The following is a 16715-nucleotide window of genomic DNA, read 5'->3' as shown; positions in this document are numbered from 1 at the left end:
CTCAAAAAATGTTTTTCTTAAAATAATGTAGTTGAAACATTAAAAGAAAATTAAATAAAAATAAAATTAAAAATAAAATAATTAAGTTCCTAAAAATTACATTAAGAGCCGGCTTCACTAGCAATTTTGAGTGAAAAAAAAAGATTTTAATTTTTTGAATTTAATATGGAAATTGAAAGAAAATAAAAAGTCGGCTTCCATTTAAATGGCTAGTGAAGCCGGCTGTTAATGTAATTTTTAGGAACTTAATTATTTGATTTTTATAACAATAAACAAAAAAATAAAAATAAAATATAAACAAAAACAAAAAAAAATTAAAAAACCTAAAAATTAAATTAAATAAAAAAATTATTTTCGTTTTAAAATAATCAAATCTAAAAATAAATTAAAAAGAAAATAATAGAAATAGGAGAATGTACGTAAGTTTGCATACATTGATAGCAATTAAAAATAAATACACATAGTTTTTTCTTTTAAAACAATAAAATCTAAAAATTAAATGAAAATTTAACTACAAAAAAAATAAAAAAAGAGTCAGCGCGAAAAAAATTATATAAAAGTGTTTTATGTCAAAAGAGCTTTTCACCATGAAAGTTGGCAAATAAGCTTGTTTTGTAAGACTTTCGTGCCAGAATAAACCAAATCTTTCAAACTATCTTGCCTACTGTCTTTCAGTTGTTTCACAAAAGACTTTCAACTATCTTTGCCAGAATTTCCCGATTTATAACTAAACATTATTTAGGTTCTTAAATGTAAATTTTACCTAACAGGAAATACTTTTCGGGTATCCTTCATGGGTATCCTTTTAGATAAACTCCACCTGACACCTTTCACACACTGCAATTAAACTTGATTTCCTCTTTTTGCTTCTACCATTCGCAGACAATATTTGGCAAACGGAACTCGATTTTATTGCGGTGAATCGACGTAATATGGTTGTGCTCTCAGTAGTTACCGCTCCCTACCAAAATGGAACGGGCGACGGCGGCTACAACGGCAATGGCAATAGCTTAGACGACGACTCGGAAGAAGCCTACTATAACGATACAATGTTTACTGCCGTCACCAGCGGGGAATTGACAGCAACTAATTTGAACAACAATATGCTCAACGTATTGACGAGTTCAACGCAGTGGAGGCCAGCTTCGGATATGGAAAATCACAAAGAGACTGGCAGAGGCAAGGGTAGCAACAATGTTGGAGTGGATTTTATGGATGGCGGAAAGACAAGATATTTCGAAATGCACGATTTAATTAATCGGGGCAGCAATAAAGAGCCAGAGAAAGACGACGCAGCAAATAACGGTGATGATATCGATGTAGACGATGACGAAGATGATGATATAAGTGATGTTGCAGACCATAAAGACAACAAACAGTATACGTTTAAGGAAGAAGTAGACATTTATGATGGCGGAGGAACTGGACCCGGCAGTGTTGACATTGACGGTGAAAGTGACGGCGGAGGACGCATCTTTGTTGAGCATTTCGATACAAAGGAATTGTGGACAGACAAACCTGTCAACATGTTGCCGCAAACGACAACCGCAAAAGCAGCAACAACACCAAGCGCAAGTAAGGCAATGAATGAACTGGACGACAATAACAACAAAAACTACGACAAGATGTGGGACAAATTGGGCACGCTCGACAGGGGAAATAGTTTGGCAACTGGTGATTCGGATATTGATGAGAAGGAAGCTGCGACAACTACTATAACGACAACAACAACTAAGCAGTCAAGTACGAGTACAAGCAGCATGCGACCCAAAACAACAACTACAACTACGACAGCAACAACAGCAACAGCAAGAGCAAACGAACTTGACTATTCAACAGGACGTGCGGCTGCTGTGGCGACAACTACAACCGCTGGCGCAATAACGACAACAACAACTACAACTAGCGGAAGCAATACAAATTATGCGGGTAAGGCGACTCAACGCACAAGCACAACAAAATCGACACCGACTGCGGTAAGTGCAAGTGACAATAGCGCAGAGGCTAAAGATGTAGAGGGATCGACCGTTGCTGCGCGCTCCACCACAACTTCAGCCACACCTGTGGTGCATACGCAACCCACACGCGCACACAATCACCATCACCATCATCATCATAATCAGCAATATAACAATCATCAACACAGTCATCAGCAACATAAAGAGCAGTCACCACATACACCGCGTAAGCATCACGGCCACAATCGACAACATCACCGACAACGCGGCCATCGTCGCCACCACAGCAACTCAGCTGCCAATGCAGGTGGTGCTGGCGTTGCTGCTGCTGGTGGCGGCCATTCAGACGAGTCAACCGCATCGCGCTCCTCCCGCCTTGATGTGGGCCGCGCCGCCGCCGACTTGCGCCCGTCCAACGCTTTGGGCACCAACATGAAGGTTAGAGTTAATATCGATTTAAATCGGCTCGATGAGTTGGATTTGTCTGCTGGGTCAAGCTTTGAGCAGTCTGCAGTTTTGCCACGTGCACGAAACCGCGATTCTGCAGCCGCTTTGGCAGCGGATGCGCTCGATTACGACGCACGACGCATCAACGCTAATTCAACGTCCACCATTAGTACGACGACACGTGACAGCAACATACATATCGTTAAGCCCGAGATGCTGCCAGAGATTATACCGTCCACGCCGTTAACAAGCAATTCAAAAATTATCGAAATCAAAACGAAGAGCAGCGGTGTGGGTGGCGGCGTGAAACGCTCTAAGCGCATGGCACAGGAAGAAATGCAGGTGGAAATCGAACCGGAGTACATGGTGGGTGAGTTGTCAGCCAACGATTCAAGCGAGTACATAGCACCCGCTGCCGCTGCGGGCTCCACGGGTTCGATGGCAACAGCATCGTCCTCATCTTCGGCCGCTAATAGCATCTCAACCGCACAGCAATCACCACAAACGAATCTGGTGCGTCTCGATGGGTTCGCCGGCATGCTACAAATATTCTTTGGCATCGAAAAGCCTATCGATATGGCTGTGTTCGCACACCCACCTAGCGCCGAATTCGTGAATCTAGTGTTTGCGTTGCTCGTTTGGTGTGTACGCTATCCGGCTGTCTTTTGGACGACAACCAAGTCATTTGCCACCATTTTCAGCATACAAATGATTGCTGTCGCGTTAGATATCATATTTAGCTACATTGGCGCCGCCAATCTATACAAATTGCAGGTGTACAGTCAGGCGATGCCCATCCAAAACCCCGGCCTCATTTTGAATGGTGTCGTAACGTTGGCGCTGTTCTTGCTGTCGTCGGTGTTGATGATTGCATCATCGATGATTATGTACTTGTACGGGCACGGCCGATTGGCGGCAAAAATGCGTGATCGCTCATTAATCACGATGAAATCGAGTGATACGTGGATTTATTTTGCGCACTGTGCTTCACTCTGTTACGTGCTGGCGTTGGCCGTGGTGAAGGCGCCTCTGTTGAACGACCTCAGCGCCACGTACAGGAATAATTTACACTGTCCTACGTTTCTATCAGGTAAGTTGAATGAGTGTGGATAGTAGTTGTTGTTTGATTTATTTTATAGATAGCATATATATTTCATCATTTGTGGAAATTCGTACTCGAGTGTATGTATATGTTGGTGCTAGGCCATGTTCCAGCTTTCACAACAAAAATACATAAGTACACATCAGATTTTTTTTTTCTAGGTTTGAAAATTTTCCTTTGAAAAATTCCTTGTGGGGCTAAGGAGTGCTTTTGTTTACCTTGTTGGTATTTCCAGGATGAGGAATTAAGCCTGTCTGTTATCTTCCGTTTTTGCTTGTCCCGAACTTGTTCAGAAATGATCTCGAACAAGTCTGGAAACGGGTCTGAAATAGTCCATTATTAGTTTCAAAATGTTCCCGAACCAGTTCCGAAATGCTGATGAAATAGTCCTAAACTAGTCCCTAAATGGTCTTGAAGTAGTTGTGAACTATCCCGTAATGGGCCACAATTAGTCCTGAACTAGACACGAAAGGGTACTAAAGTAGTCGCGAAATGAACCCCAAATATTCCTGAACTCGTCCCGAAGTGGCCTTGAAATAGGCGTTAACTATTCTCGAAATAGCTCCGAAAGCATCCTGAAATAATTCTGTGTAGGGCCTGATATGATCCAGAACTAGTCCTGAAATCGTCCTAAACAGTCCTTGATATGGATTTGAACTTGTCTCTAAATGATTCCGAACTATCCCCAAAATGGTCCCCAATAGTAATTTTTACACATAAGAAGGAATTACAGATTTTCTGCCGAGTTAATGCAAATTTTACCCATACCGCTAAGGCGTTTACACATCAGAGAAGGCCATTGAGTGATTTAGCTCTGCAGTATGAGATTAAAGAAGCCGCACCAGAGGCCGTCACCTTTCCTAAAAAGGAGTTGAAGACATCGATGTTTCTGGCCTAGCGTCATGAATGTGTGCCAGTGTGGTCAGTGGAAATACACAGAAAATCGTGAATAAGATCAATGAACGTTACGCATTTCTGTCAACTCCCAGTAAAGCAACCCTAAGTCTTATTTATGTGGTAAAGAAAATTGAATGGTCTTAACTCTCCTCTGCGTAGAGACATAGATCTGGAATACTAACGGCGTAGTTAAAAGGTCTAGCGGTACTTCTAGATAGGAAGCTAACGTGGAAAACTCAAGTCGAGCTGCAGGTAAATCGAGCACTTAAAGTTTTCATATAGAGTCGGAAGACCTTTAGTAAGACTTTGGGTCTGATACCGACTGTGGTACTTAGTCAAAAGCATGGTGTCTGCCCTTAACAGACAACAGCGTGATGGCAACAATGTCAAAATCGGCTCTTAACGCTTTGTTGGGTCTGTGATCATGGATTTAGCAAACCGATAGGAAGCAGAAAATTCGAAAATCGAAGTGCCCATGTAAGCAAATTGTTTACACGGTTATTATGACAATATCCCTTTTTTAGCTCAAATGACAAACCGATTTCCACTGGAGCCACTTTTGCAAGAAAGTGGCTATGTTGCTTAGCTTCCTGCAAAAGAAAAGTTTATAGATCCAAATACTCTTTTGAGGGCTTCGGTAAAAGCCTTCTATACAAACAGTTCTAAGACTGAAAATGAATCTAAACTGGTTGGAATTTGATGCGCAGCTTCAAATGAATGAGCAGTTTCTCCTCAGCTGACCAGCGCACAGTGGTCTAAAACTGAAATTTTAGCTTCATAATTAGGCTACAGGCCACAGATATTGACCGAGTTTAATTTTTTTATATTTTTTTTCAAATGAAATTTGATGAGATTTGGAAGAGATTTGTTTAGCCCAATTTTCTAAATTGTATTAGCTTATATCAACTTTTTTAGTGCAAAATGCGAAGAAAGTACCAAATTTTGAAGAAAATCGATTTATCGTTCCTGCTAATGAATGTTACATAACAAATACTAATTATAAAGCTCGCTAAAACGAAAAAAAAATGCCAAAGAACAATGTTAAATGTTATCAAAAGTTTTTCACCAAACGGATTTTTTTTTTTTTAATTTTACAAAAATTTTGGGTATGCATTTTTATAGCCCATTCAACTTTAGTGCAAGTGCAAGTTTCAACGTGATTTCTTATAGTAAACTAGGTGAAGGCCCTGTTTATCCGATTGTAAAAATTCGATATTCGAAAATTTTAAATAAAAAAACGCCTCAAAATATTCAAAAACCAGTGGAAACGAATTTAGAAAAATCGAGTCAATCACCCTAATATTTACTCCATGTTTTAAAACGCGTAATTGTAAAAACCGAAAAATTTTTCAACTTCCTTCATAATCCATTTTTAGTTGATTTGATTAAAGGTATTCTTAAATTATTTAGACATCAACTTCTTTTCCTACAAATACATTTGTACGCATATACATATGTATGTCTGTATGCACTATATAAGCGAAGTGTACTATATTAAACAGGGAAATAGGAAAAAAGCGGGCACTTGAACTCGTTGACGAACCATCAAATCCAATTAGCAGCACAAAACCTGAATGAAATAAAAGTGCAAGATAGGAAAAACAGGCGAGAAAATCACAAAAAAGGGAGTAGAAGTATCAAAAAAAAAAAAACAGAAAACAGAAACTAATCGCAATTAAAATGAAATCGCATTAGCAAAAGCTAGCAAATAATACATAGTACTCGTACAATCGAATAGCACTTAAGCCGCTCACATAGACAACAATGCTTGTAGTAGATCAACGCGAAATTGAAGAAGAAGAAACAATGGAGAAGAGTAGAGATAAAGCGATTGTATGTAGAAGCAGGATGCTCAACAGTTAAAGTGCTCAATCAGTGCTGGCGAATACTTAAGAACAGTGAAGGCCAGTTGCAAAAGAGCGCACTTTAGTTCAATGGCATTAGAGGAAATATTCTGTCAGAAATGTTAAAATGCAAGGCGCCATGACACACTACATCATTTACTCACCTTTTATTGCTAACTAATACCAATTTAAGCTTGAAATTGAAATTTTACTTGCATGCATACACCTTACCACATTCTACAATTGTAATAATAAACCTTTTGTTTTGTTTCTTTCCACTTTTTCTATATCCTTTCTCCCCTACAGCTCTCGTCAGCGTCGCACATCTCTTGCTGTGGATTGTTATTTGGTTGGGTTTGACAGCCAAACGTCGTTGGACATTCAAATTGCCACCAATGGATGCCTATGGCATTACCAAAGCGACCACCCAACCGCTATTGATGGCAAATCGTAGTAGTTTGCCCAGCGCTGGAAGTGTTAGTGGCAGTGGCAGCAATATTGGCAGCTCGGAGCTAAAGAGCTCATCTTTAATGAGTGGTACTACTGGTGGCGGTGGCGGTGGCGGTGGCGGTGGTGGTAATAGTGGCCGCGGTGGCAAATTGAGCACTGAATCCAGCACTGATGGTGGCAACGATGATGTGTATTGGCCAAAATTAACGCCAAGCTCACCGAAATTGAAGGTCACCTTCAATGAAGTACCGAGTACGTCTGATGATGTTCTACTAATTGGTGACCAAGAACAAAACGATGGCAAGCGGTAAAAAATCGTTTTCTTTTAAATTACAAAAAAAAAAAAAAAACAATTAAAAACGAATGAAACTACAAAATACTACTTACAAACAAAAAAATAAAAATAAAAAATATCACACACAAGTTATGAAATGCACTTGCAAACCATTTGTTTAGTTTCGAAATTACAAACATAGTTTTGCTTAGATCGCACACACCTTTTTAATGCTCGCTCAATTGCTCAAAAGTGGGACGTTCAAGTGCTCTCGAGTTTTTGAAAAGTTTATGATTTAAACGACTACATACATATTTACACTTTATTAGGTGGATTCATCAATTTCATTGGTTATGAACGACAACTCAGTTTGAAATGGAGCTCTAGAGCTCCTTTTAGCAACCCCTTTTAGATTTCTATCTCCAAAAAAAAAACGAGATTCTCGAAGAATACTTAAACTTATAATAGTCTCAAAAAATCCCGAAAAGGCCATAAAATTCTATAAATGGTTCATCGACATTTTCGTACCCTTGTTTTATCCTGTAAAAGCGTAAGTTGTTTAGTCGAGTACAACAAACCGCGCCGGTCAATTTTCTTCTGCGTAAACTGAAATACCAAGTGAAGACAAAGCCTTCACCACCGGGTCCCTCCTTCCCAGAGAATATTCGCCTTCTCCTCTGCCGCTGAATTTCAATTCGATGTCGTGGTACGATTGAGGCCTTCAGATGCGTATGTCTGTTTAAGTATTTCACAATGAGGCCGGATTTATTTATTTTGGAGCCTCGTGTTGCACACTAATATTCGGATGAATCGTCTTATAAGCTGAAACCGTGCCCCAAAAATTCCATCCTTTCCCATCCTGGCAATGAAATATTTAATCACGATTTTAATATCGTTAAGGAGGCACTATCCTTTGCCTGACTAAGGCCAAGTTGTATTGCGATTAGAAATTCTGACCCTGCGGTCATAACTATTCGGTGCCCTCTTCTTTGTATTGTGTGCGCAAAAGGCAATGAGAAGGCAACATTTTTCGGTAGTAAAGAAAACGCCATTAGATACCCAGAGGGTAACCTAATATCAATACATTTCAATAGATTCTTCCGAAGTACCGATATGCCTAGTCTGTCGAAGGCTCTTTATCGCTGCCCAGTACTTACTGCGTTCTGAGGATACCCACTCAACAAACCACACAACAGAGTATCGCAATCGCTCGATGAGTGGATCATAAAGTTCCTTAATGGAATGCTATTGGCCCTATGGCTGCCAGTTTTATATAACGATTCTACAGAAATTGTAAGGACAACGAAGAGGTGGAGTCCGCTAAGGGCTTTCGGAGCGGTTGTCTCGCTTTGCACCATTTTTTTAGATGACCCGAACTTGTTACCCACCTTAGCAACCTAGAGTCTGTCTGGATTATGTAATCTCAGTACAACCTTTTACCCGAAACCGCAACTTCAAATAGGTAGAAGTGATCGTCATTATATAGCTATAAAACTTAATATAGTACAGGGTTTGCTAGACCACCCGTCCATCCCTTCTAAACTGAAGGAAAATGTTTTCTATGTATTGAAAAACGCAAAAATATGTACTAAGAAGTCGGGCATGCTCTAGCTTTTGGTCGTATTACCAACTTCCGGTTTCGAACGGAAGCTGGTTAAACCGTCCAGAAGTCCATTTTTTTTTAAATAGGACATACATGTTTTTACCACAGCTTCAGATGCTGGAGCTTGTCGCAAGCTTTTCTCAAGAATAAACTTCCGGCTAAAAGAACGGACTTCCGGTCGAAATCAGTAATACTACCAAAAGATAGAGCATGCCCGACTTGGTAGTTCATATTTTTTGTTTTCCAGTAAAGACATTTTCGTCCATTTTTGAAGTTCAGAACGAGTTGAATTCAAAAGCCATTTAGAGGTTGAAAATGGCAGTATTTAGGAAAAAGTTTCAAATAAATGCTAATAATTCTTATGTTCCCCTAAAAAAATGCACTTCCGGTCAGTTTAACCCACTTTCGGTTGCGTCGGCACTACGTTACGGTTAGTTCACATTTCTGCGTTTTACCATAAAAAGAAAATTTCCTCCATTTTATATCAAAAGGGTGGTCACCCTGTTAAAACTTCATACATAGACCAACAATGAATTTTCAAATATTTTGGTGTATTCTCACGTCAATATTGCTACCCACCGTAAAATAAATACGGAAGAGATTAATTTTTTAATATTTCGCGAAAAAATCAGCTGCGAATTGACAAAAGATGATTTTTTAGACTATGAACTGTTATCTAGAATCCTATGCCAGCGGTTTCGGGGCTTAACTTTAATAATAACCTGAGGCTGTATCAAGAGCACTGTACAATTTAGGCGCCTTTTCAAACCACTTATGAGCAAAGTAAGGCTGAGATATTCCAATTTTAAGTTAGCAAAAAAATATGTTGCTGCGTTAGTAACAAACAGTTAAATGTTTATGTTTTCATTAAAACTAAATAAATATAAACCACAATTTGTTTTTTCTTACTTTTTCATACATATATTATTATTGAAATTTCCACAACACAACCAACAATAAATTTTGAATCATTGCACGTTACCGATTTTTTCGTTAATTCACTAATATTTAACTGCATCTGTTATTTATTTTTTTTCAGCTTAAATGTTTTTGTTTTTTTTTCATTTTTCTATCCTAAGCCCAAAGCACACTTATTTATGCATTGAATGTGTTATTATTTGAAACGTGACATTTTGTTTTCATTTTTTTGTCCTTTAAAGTTGCGTTTAACTTTATTTAATTTAACTCGTTTTTTGAAAAGCGAAATTTTATTAAAGTTATTTGCGCGCTCAACAGTTTTTCACTTATCATTCAAATCTTTTACATGCAGCACATTCACAATTTAATTAATTAAAAAACCAATTTCGGTGTTTTGTTTTTTTTTGTGAAATTTTTGCCATTCTCTCGCACTTTTTCGAAACATTTAATTCGTTTGGCGTACATACATAAGTAACGGGAAAAAAAACATACAAACTTACATACATACATACACACATTTATGCATTTGAAATTTGACTGTATGTACGTATGATGAATACACTCAGACAGACAGATACAGTTATTGTATGTAAAAGTATTGGTCGTATTGAAAATAAGAAACTATTTTTGTTCCGCTTGTCGCCTGTTTTTAATTAAAAATTTTATATACGATTTTTATTTTAATCATTTCGTTTCGTTCATAGTATTACGTAAATATGTATGTATGGAACTTAGTATTTTTTTTGGTATGTACATATGTATGTAACTAATATGTTACTAACAAAATTACAAATGTATTGTATGGTTTGTAGTTAATAACTAAATATATATAGTTACAATTTATTTATGTATCTAAATGTTCAACTAACATATTGTTGTTTGATAGATTTAGAAACTAAATAGTTTTAAATATCTACTAGTAAAATATGTATGTATTTTCATATGTTGTTATGGACACATGTGGCAGCAGCAAAATGATTTAGATTGAAACTAACAAATTTTTACGAGCAATGAAAGGAGGTTTTAGCTTTTTTTTTTTTTGGATTTATAAACATATGTATGTTTATTTAAAAACATATGTATGTATGTGTACTGCATAAATGCGTATCAGAACACGTTTAGACCATTTACTTTTTAATTATTTAATTTTAATAAAATACAAAAGCCAATAGTTTCAAACTGTGTACAAAAAAAATATATACATATATCAACAAAGTTTCAATGAAATTTCAAAACAAACCCCTGGAAATGGGAGTGGCAGTTTTAGGACTAAAAATAACAAAATGCAAAATTTATTGTAGATTTCGGCAAAATATCTCTTCTTCAACAACATTTGTTCCGCAACTTATTTTTGAAATCGTAGAATCTTCTTGAAATGGGTGTGGCAATTTAAGGGTCAAAGTTAATAAGTTTTGATTTTGTTGTGTATTTCGGCAGAATATATTCGCAAAAATAGGGGCAAAAAATAGTTAAAGTACGTTTTTAGTTTTCCTTTCTGACGTCGGGATTTTTCTTAAAAAGACTTTGAAATTTAAAAAAATATGATTAATTCTAAAAATTATTTTAAAAACTCAGTGCAATGTAGAAGAAACATTATGTTACACTGAATTTTTTGAAATAACTTTTTGAAATTTGAATGTCCTTTTAAAAAATTCCTGAACAGAAGGTTTTGTAAAATAAATCAAAATAATCAGATTATAGCAGAAAAATAATTGCTCTTTCAAAAGGGGATGGTTTTGAATTCTTATGACAATTTTGAAAAAATTAAAAAATTAAACCTTGACTATATAAAGAGCAAGTTTGGTGATACCAATGAGAATTCATACAAGGTGGTTGCGGTGGTACCAAAACAAAAGCTAACATATATTTTGTTTTTGCTTTCGGTACACAAATGTCAAATTTAAGCTATTCTTCACTGAAGAAGGAATAGGGAAAGAAAATGCCATTACTTTCGCACTCACTCATAAGGAGTTGCGACTATGTGTACCGAGACGAATCAAAGCAGCTGTTCTAGAAATACCACTTTATATGAATTCGCCTGGGGAGATACTAAAAAATCCCATTTATTTTAGATTTCTTATTTTTTTTTTGCATTTTAGGGTGCATCGCTTTCCATACAAACGAATCGGTACTGTTTCTATCGGAATTATAAAATTTGTTATATTTAAAGACTTAAAGACTATTTCTTAAAATTTGAAAATACCTTCAAAAAAGAGTTTTTATGAATAAAACTAGTTTAGAAAATATTATTTGCAAAAAATCCCTTCACATAAGAAAAAAGTTTAAGCTTAGAAGGCCTGCATAAAAATTTTTAAACATTTTACTAAAATAATGAGACTTTTTGGGGTATTTTCAAATAGGTGTAGCTAAATCTTAATATTTGTCCGAAATATTTTGCGGAAGTCTTAAAATAACTATAATAAATTTTATGATTCCTGTGGAAAACCCGCAACTTTTTTGATGAGGCACCCTAATCTATATAAATTCAGTGGTGAAAAAATAAATAGGGAAGAAAAATGTAAGCATTCTTTGGCTATTTCCCTTTTGCTTATTTAATGTTTGTTATTTGTTTATGAAAGTGTAACTAGTTGTCCAACAAAAACCTTGTAAGTCAAATTTTCATACTTTGTACAAAAATTTGCAAAATTCGACAAAGTGTCATCAACCATTCAATTTTAGTTAGTATAATAAAGTGCTGATTTTAGGTAGCTAGGACTTACCGTTGATTTTTGACATTTTTTTTTGTGTACAAGGGGATGCACATTTTCTCCATACAAAAAAAAAAATGTCGAATGGAAGAAAATACGTGAAAAAAATTGCAAAAAATCAACGGTAAGCCCTAGCTACTTCAAACCTGCGTTTTATTTTATTGAAACTTAATGGACTACAAAACTGAGTACCCAAAATTAAAAAAAAAAAAATCCAATTAATAAGTTAAAATTTTTATGAACATTTGTTAAAATCAGGCACCGAGAACGCGTTTCACTTTTGGTTTAGTTCTACATGAGAACAAAATATATTAACAAGAACGTTCCCTCAAAAGAACCAAATGGAATCAAAAGTAGTATGAACAATGTTTTCGGAAACGTTTCCGTAAAGAGCAAGAAGCGAACAAAACTCCCGGGAACGTTCTCAAGAAGAACAAAATTTCGGGAGCTTTTCCAATGAGAACGGAAATTTTGGGGAACTTAACTTTAATCATGAGAGGTCTGCGTGTTGAGACGGAAAATCGTTTCAGTGGATCAACAATTGGTAATTCTGAGCCAGAGGAAATCTGTATCATTTTAACTTCCAGATCGTTTATCGTTAGGGTGAATTGTCAAATTTTTAATTTTCTGAGGAACAAAAGTTCGTGTCTTAAGTTTTTCGTTGACTTAATTTGCATAGCTTCAGTTCTTTTCTGATTAATATGTATATTCAAACATTTCAAACTAATGAACGCTATGTGAAAAAGTTTTGTTCTCGCTTCCATTCTCATCGAATAGTTCAGCGAAGATTTGTTCACGTTTTGTTCTCTGTCAAAAGCTCCTGAGACTTTAGTTGCTATTCCAGAGAAAGTTCCTAAGACTTTTGTTCCCGTTTAGTTCTTTTCCAAAATCTTCTGGAAAGTATTGTTCGCATTTTGTTCTCTTTGGGAACGTTCCACAGGGTTTTGTTCCTACATAATTCTCATTGATAACATTCCCGATAGTTTTGTTCTCATTTTGGTTTTGGTTTTGAAACATTCTTGGGAACAAGACTACGAGAACGACATTTAGTTTCGATCATACCTTTTGTTATCAGTCGCTGGTTAAAATTCGTCGAATTTTTACAAATATTCCAAAATCTATATTTTCATAAAAAAAAAATAAAAACCCCTTTTTTAAACAAATAAAAATAGCCAAAACGTGGTAAACGAGACCTTCCATATTAACATTTTCACCACTGTATGTTCGAAAATTTTTTCATATGGCGGCATATGCAAAACACCGCCAGCAGAAAACTTTTCATAAATCAACGATTGCGGCGCCAGTGATGAAGAAGAAGAAGTTTTAAAGATGTAATATCCATGGCGAAGCATGCTAGTTTAATAATTATAATATATTTTCATTGGCTGATATAACAAATATTCGTACAAATATAAATAAGTAAGGAAACCCAACTTTTGTCAAAGATAAATTACCAGTGTTAATGCATCAACTTATGTGCAGTCATTGTATTGAGTTCACTAGCCTTTTACTTGCAATTTATTATTTGCTAATTATAATTACGAGTACTGTGCCCTTTAATATTCTTATTAATCAAAGTCAACGTCATTGTCGACGTCAAAGTCAAGGTATGGAAATAACAAAAGGACTAACCAAGTTAATGGAAAGAAAAACAGAATATGTTCGTATGTCATACTTGAACATTAGACCGTACCAGAAAAAAATTCGCCGTACATCCGTGAGTGAGAATTATTTTGGCAAGGCAACTTTGAAATAAAATATACATATATGTGACGCCGCACGAAGAAACACACCTTAGCGTCCCAAAATTCAATTTTCAATTTTTCATACATATTTGTAATTTTCGAGTTGATCTGTAAAAAACAAAACAACTAAAAAAAAATTTAAAACAACTGCTTTTCAATTTTACAAACCGATCTGAGCCAAAAAGCTACAGGTAAAATCATGCAACCTTTTCTTTCGGCGGCCCATCCTAATATCAAATTAATAAAGAAAAACTTTTCTAGGCACAAGCTTTGATATTCAAGACGCTAATGTATTTCTATGCCGCACATTAGGGTGTATCATACTCCATAATAAAAAAAACGGTACTGTTTTTCTATCTTGTATTATACTATCTATTATACTTTAAGACTTTCACTAAAATATTTCGGAAAAGTATTAAGATTTACGTAAGCAGAGCCGATTTCAAAATGCCTCCAAAAATCCCATTATGTATTTTAGTTCCTACGATAAAATGTTCAAAGATTTTTATGCAAACCTTTTAAGCTTAAGCTTCTATGCCATCTGAGGGTATTTTTTGGAAACAAATATTTTTTTATAATAACTTTATTTTTGGAGGTATTTTCAAATCGGCCCAGCTCACGTAAATCTTAATCAACCTTATACTGAGTTTCACCCGAGAAAAAAGTTCACCCAAAAATTGTTGATCCACCCATAGTAAATACATGGAAACCAAAACTGAAAAGTGAACCGGTTCGAGGAAAATGAAGCTCATGATAAGGGTGAATATTTTTTCGAAATATTTAAACGTAATTAATTTTATAATACCGGTAGTAAAACCGCAACTTTTTTTTAGTGATGCACGCTAATGTACGAACATATGTTTCTTTGCAATAGTTTTTAATAAACAAGCAAACATACCTATATGTACATATACATATGTGACACTATCAACTTTTGCTGCTGCCACTGTGAATCACATTCGTCATTCATAGCCTTTTAAGTACATATACATATGTACATGCATACTTATGTATGCACCTAGGTATATCCTTATGAATGAACGTAACATTAGTTAGGACATAACCTTTGCACTAATAAATTATGAAAACATGTTCTCTTTCTTTTTTTCCTACTTTACCTCGCATTTAACCTTGTCGCTCTATCCATCGTCGGTCGTCGTCGTCCTTGTCGTCTAACAACTTACCCATTTGTAAATATGAAATATGCAGCCATTCGTGCCGTGGAACCGCGATATGTTTTGCCAGTGTTGCGGGGGAAATTGACGACGGAGAATATGCGACATTAAGAACTGCCAGCGCTGCCACCACCATGGCAGGCATCAACATGACCAGTATGAGCAGCATGGTGTTGAGCAACAAAGGCACCACCAACCAAAACAAAATCGACCCCGTCATGACGATCGGCTGTGGCAATGAGACGCATGTCAGCGGCACAACTCCCACCGGCATGCATGGCATGAAACTTTTACATCTGAGCGAATATGATGAGTTGCCACCGCCACCGCCACAATTAATGCCAACAACTACGAGTGGCCAACACTGTGCGGCAGCAGCTCGAAGTGACTATGTTAATTGCGCTGGCGCTGGCAATGGTGCTGCTGGCACTGGCAGCTTTGGTGATGACAGCACCTCGGAGGAGGGCAAACTCTTGGCTTGTGTGCATGATGACAGGGTGACGTATGCATCGACACGCGACTTGGAACCGCCAGCAGCAACAACGCCACCTCTTCCACCACCGCCAATGCATCACACAGCAATAGGTGGCGGTGGCGGTGGCGGCGGCGGCGGCGGCGGCAAGCAGCAGTCAATAGCCGGTAATGCACATATCAACTCGGCTGGTATTAATGGTGCAACGAGTATGGCAATGAGCAGTGGTAGCGGCGGTGTTAGTGGTTCTACTGCTGCAGCTATGGTTGGTCGTGCGCCACAAGCTATACCAGAGAATATGCAATTGTCTTCGTCGCCGGAGCATCTAGTCAGCCCATTGGCACCGGTGACGGTCACAGTGCACACCAACGAGGCGCATGTGAGTATTCTTCTATAGCATTTTTTTTTTTTTAATGTATGTACGTAGAACTGAATTCTTATTTCTTGAATGAATTTTATGGAATAAATTATATATACATTAGGGCGGGTCGATTTTTTTTTAGCACAGAAGCTGGAACAGTTTTGTCTTGTTTGACCCGCAATTCACGACGAATAACCTCGTGTTACGTACCTTGGCTGGTTGACTTATAGGTCTTATTTTTTGTCTTTTTCAAAATTGTCGAAACGTTCGAAACCTTTTCGGTAAGTTTAGGACTATTTCGGGATTTTCGAGACTACTTCGAGCTTTTTAGGATTTTCGTGATTGTCGGATCTATTTCTGGATCCCCGAGACTCTTTCGAGATTTCCGAGACTTTTTCGGCGTTTTCGGGACTAATTTTTTTCTAAGATTCTAGGGACTATTTCGGGTTTTTCGAGACTAAATCTGTATATCGATAAATATGTACATTAGAGTGGTCCAAAAACATTTTTTCCCAGATAGGGGCACCTTCCAAAATTTTTCCTCTTGCCACACGTCTTGCCGAAAGACGTGTTGGTATCAAACCTTACGTTTCTAGGTATAAATTTAGAGAATGCTCATATTTTACTCCAAAAGTATAGTGTACATATATTAATCAAACAATTGGTTAAGTAATCTAAGAACATTTAAAATTTAAATTATGTATTTAAAAAAATATCACAAGCTTCAGTTGTCATGGCAACAGTCGCTTTTTATAAAAATC

General features: G+C 36.8%; 1 protein-coding gene across 2 annotated transcripts in view; it reads left to right on the top strand.

Moving 5' to 3' along the window:
- Positions 1 to 16715, top strand: part of LOC118742535 (protein tincar) — a 418562-nt gene that overhangs the window by 396133 nt on the left and 5714 nt on the right. For both annotated transcript variants that reach the window (XM_036474692.1, XM_036474686.1), the window contains 3 exons: positions 883 to 3495; positions 6555 to 7005; positions 15156 to 15972. In XM_036474692.1, coding sequence (XP_036330585.1) covers positions 883 to 3495; positions 6555 to 7005; positions 15156 to 15972 — 3881 coding nt within the window. The remainder of the gene's footprint in view (positions 1 to 882; positions 3496 to 6554; positions 7006 to 15155; positions 15973 to 16715) is intronic.

The sequence above is a fragment of the Rhagoletis pomonella genome, unplaced genomic scaffold (genome assembly GCF_013731165.1).
Source record: "Rhagoletis pomonella isolate Grant_MI unplaced genomic scaffold, Rhpom_1.0 Rhpom_scaffold_00001, whole genome shotgun sequence".
Lineage (NCBI taxonomy): Eukaryota > Metazoa > Arthropoda > Insecta > Diptera > Tephritidae > Rhagoletis > Rhagoletis pomonella.
Note: the sequence above shows the minus strand (reverse complement) of the source record. Positions and strands in the feature narration are given on the sequence as shown.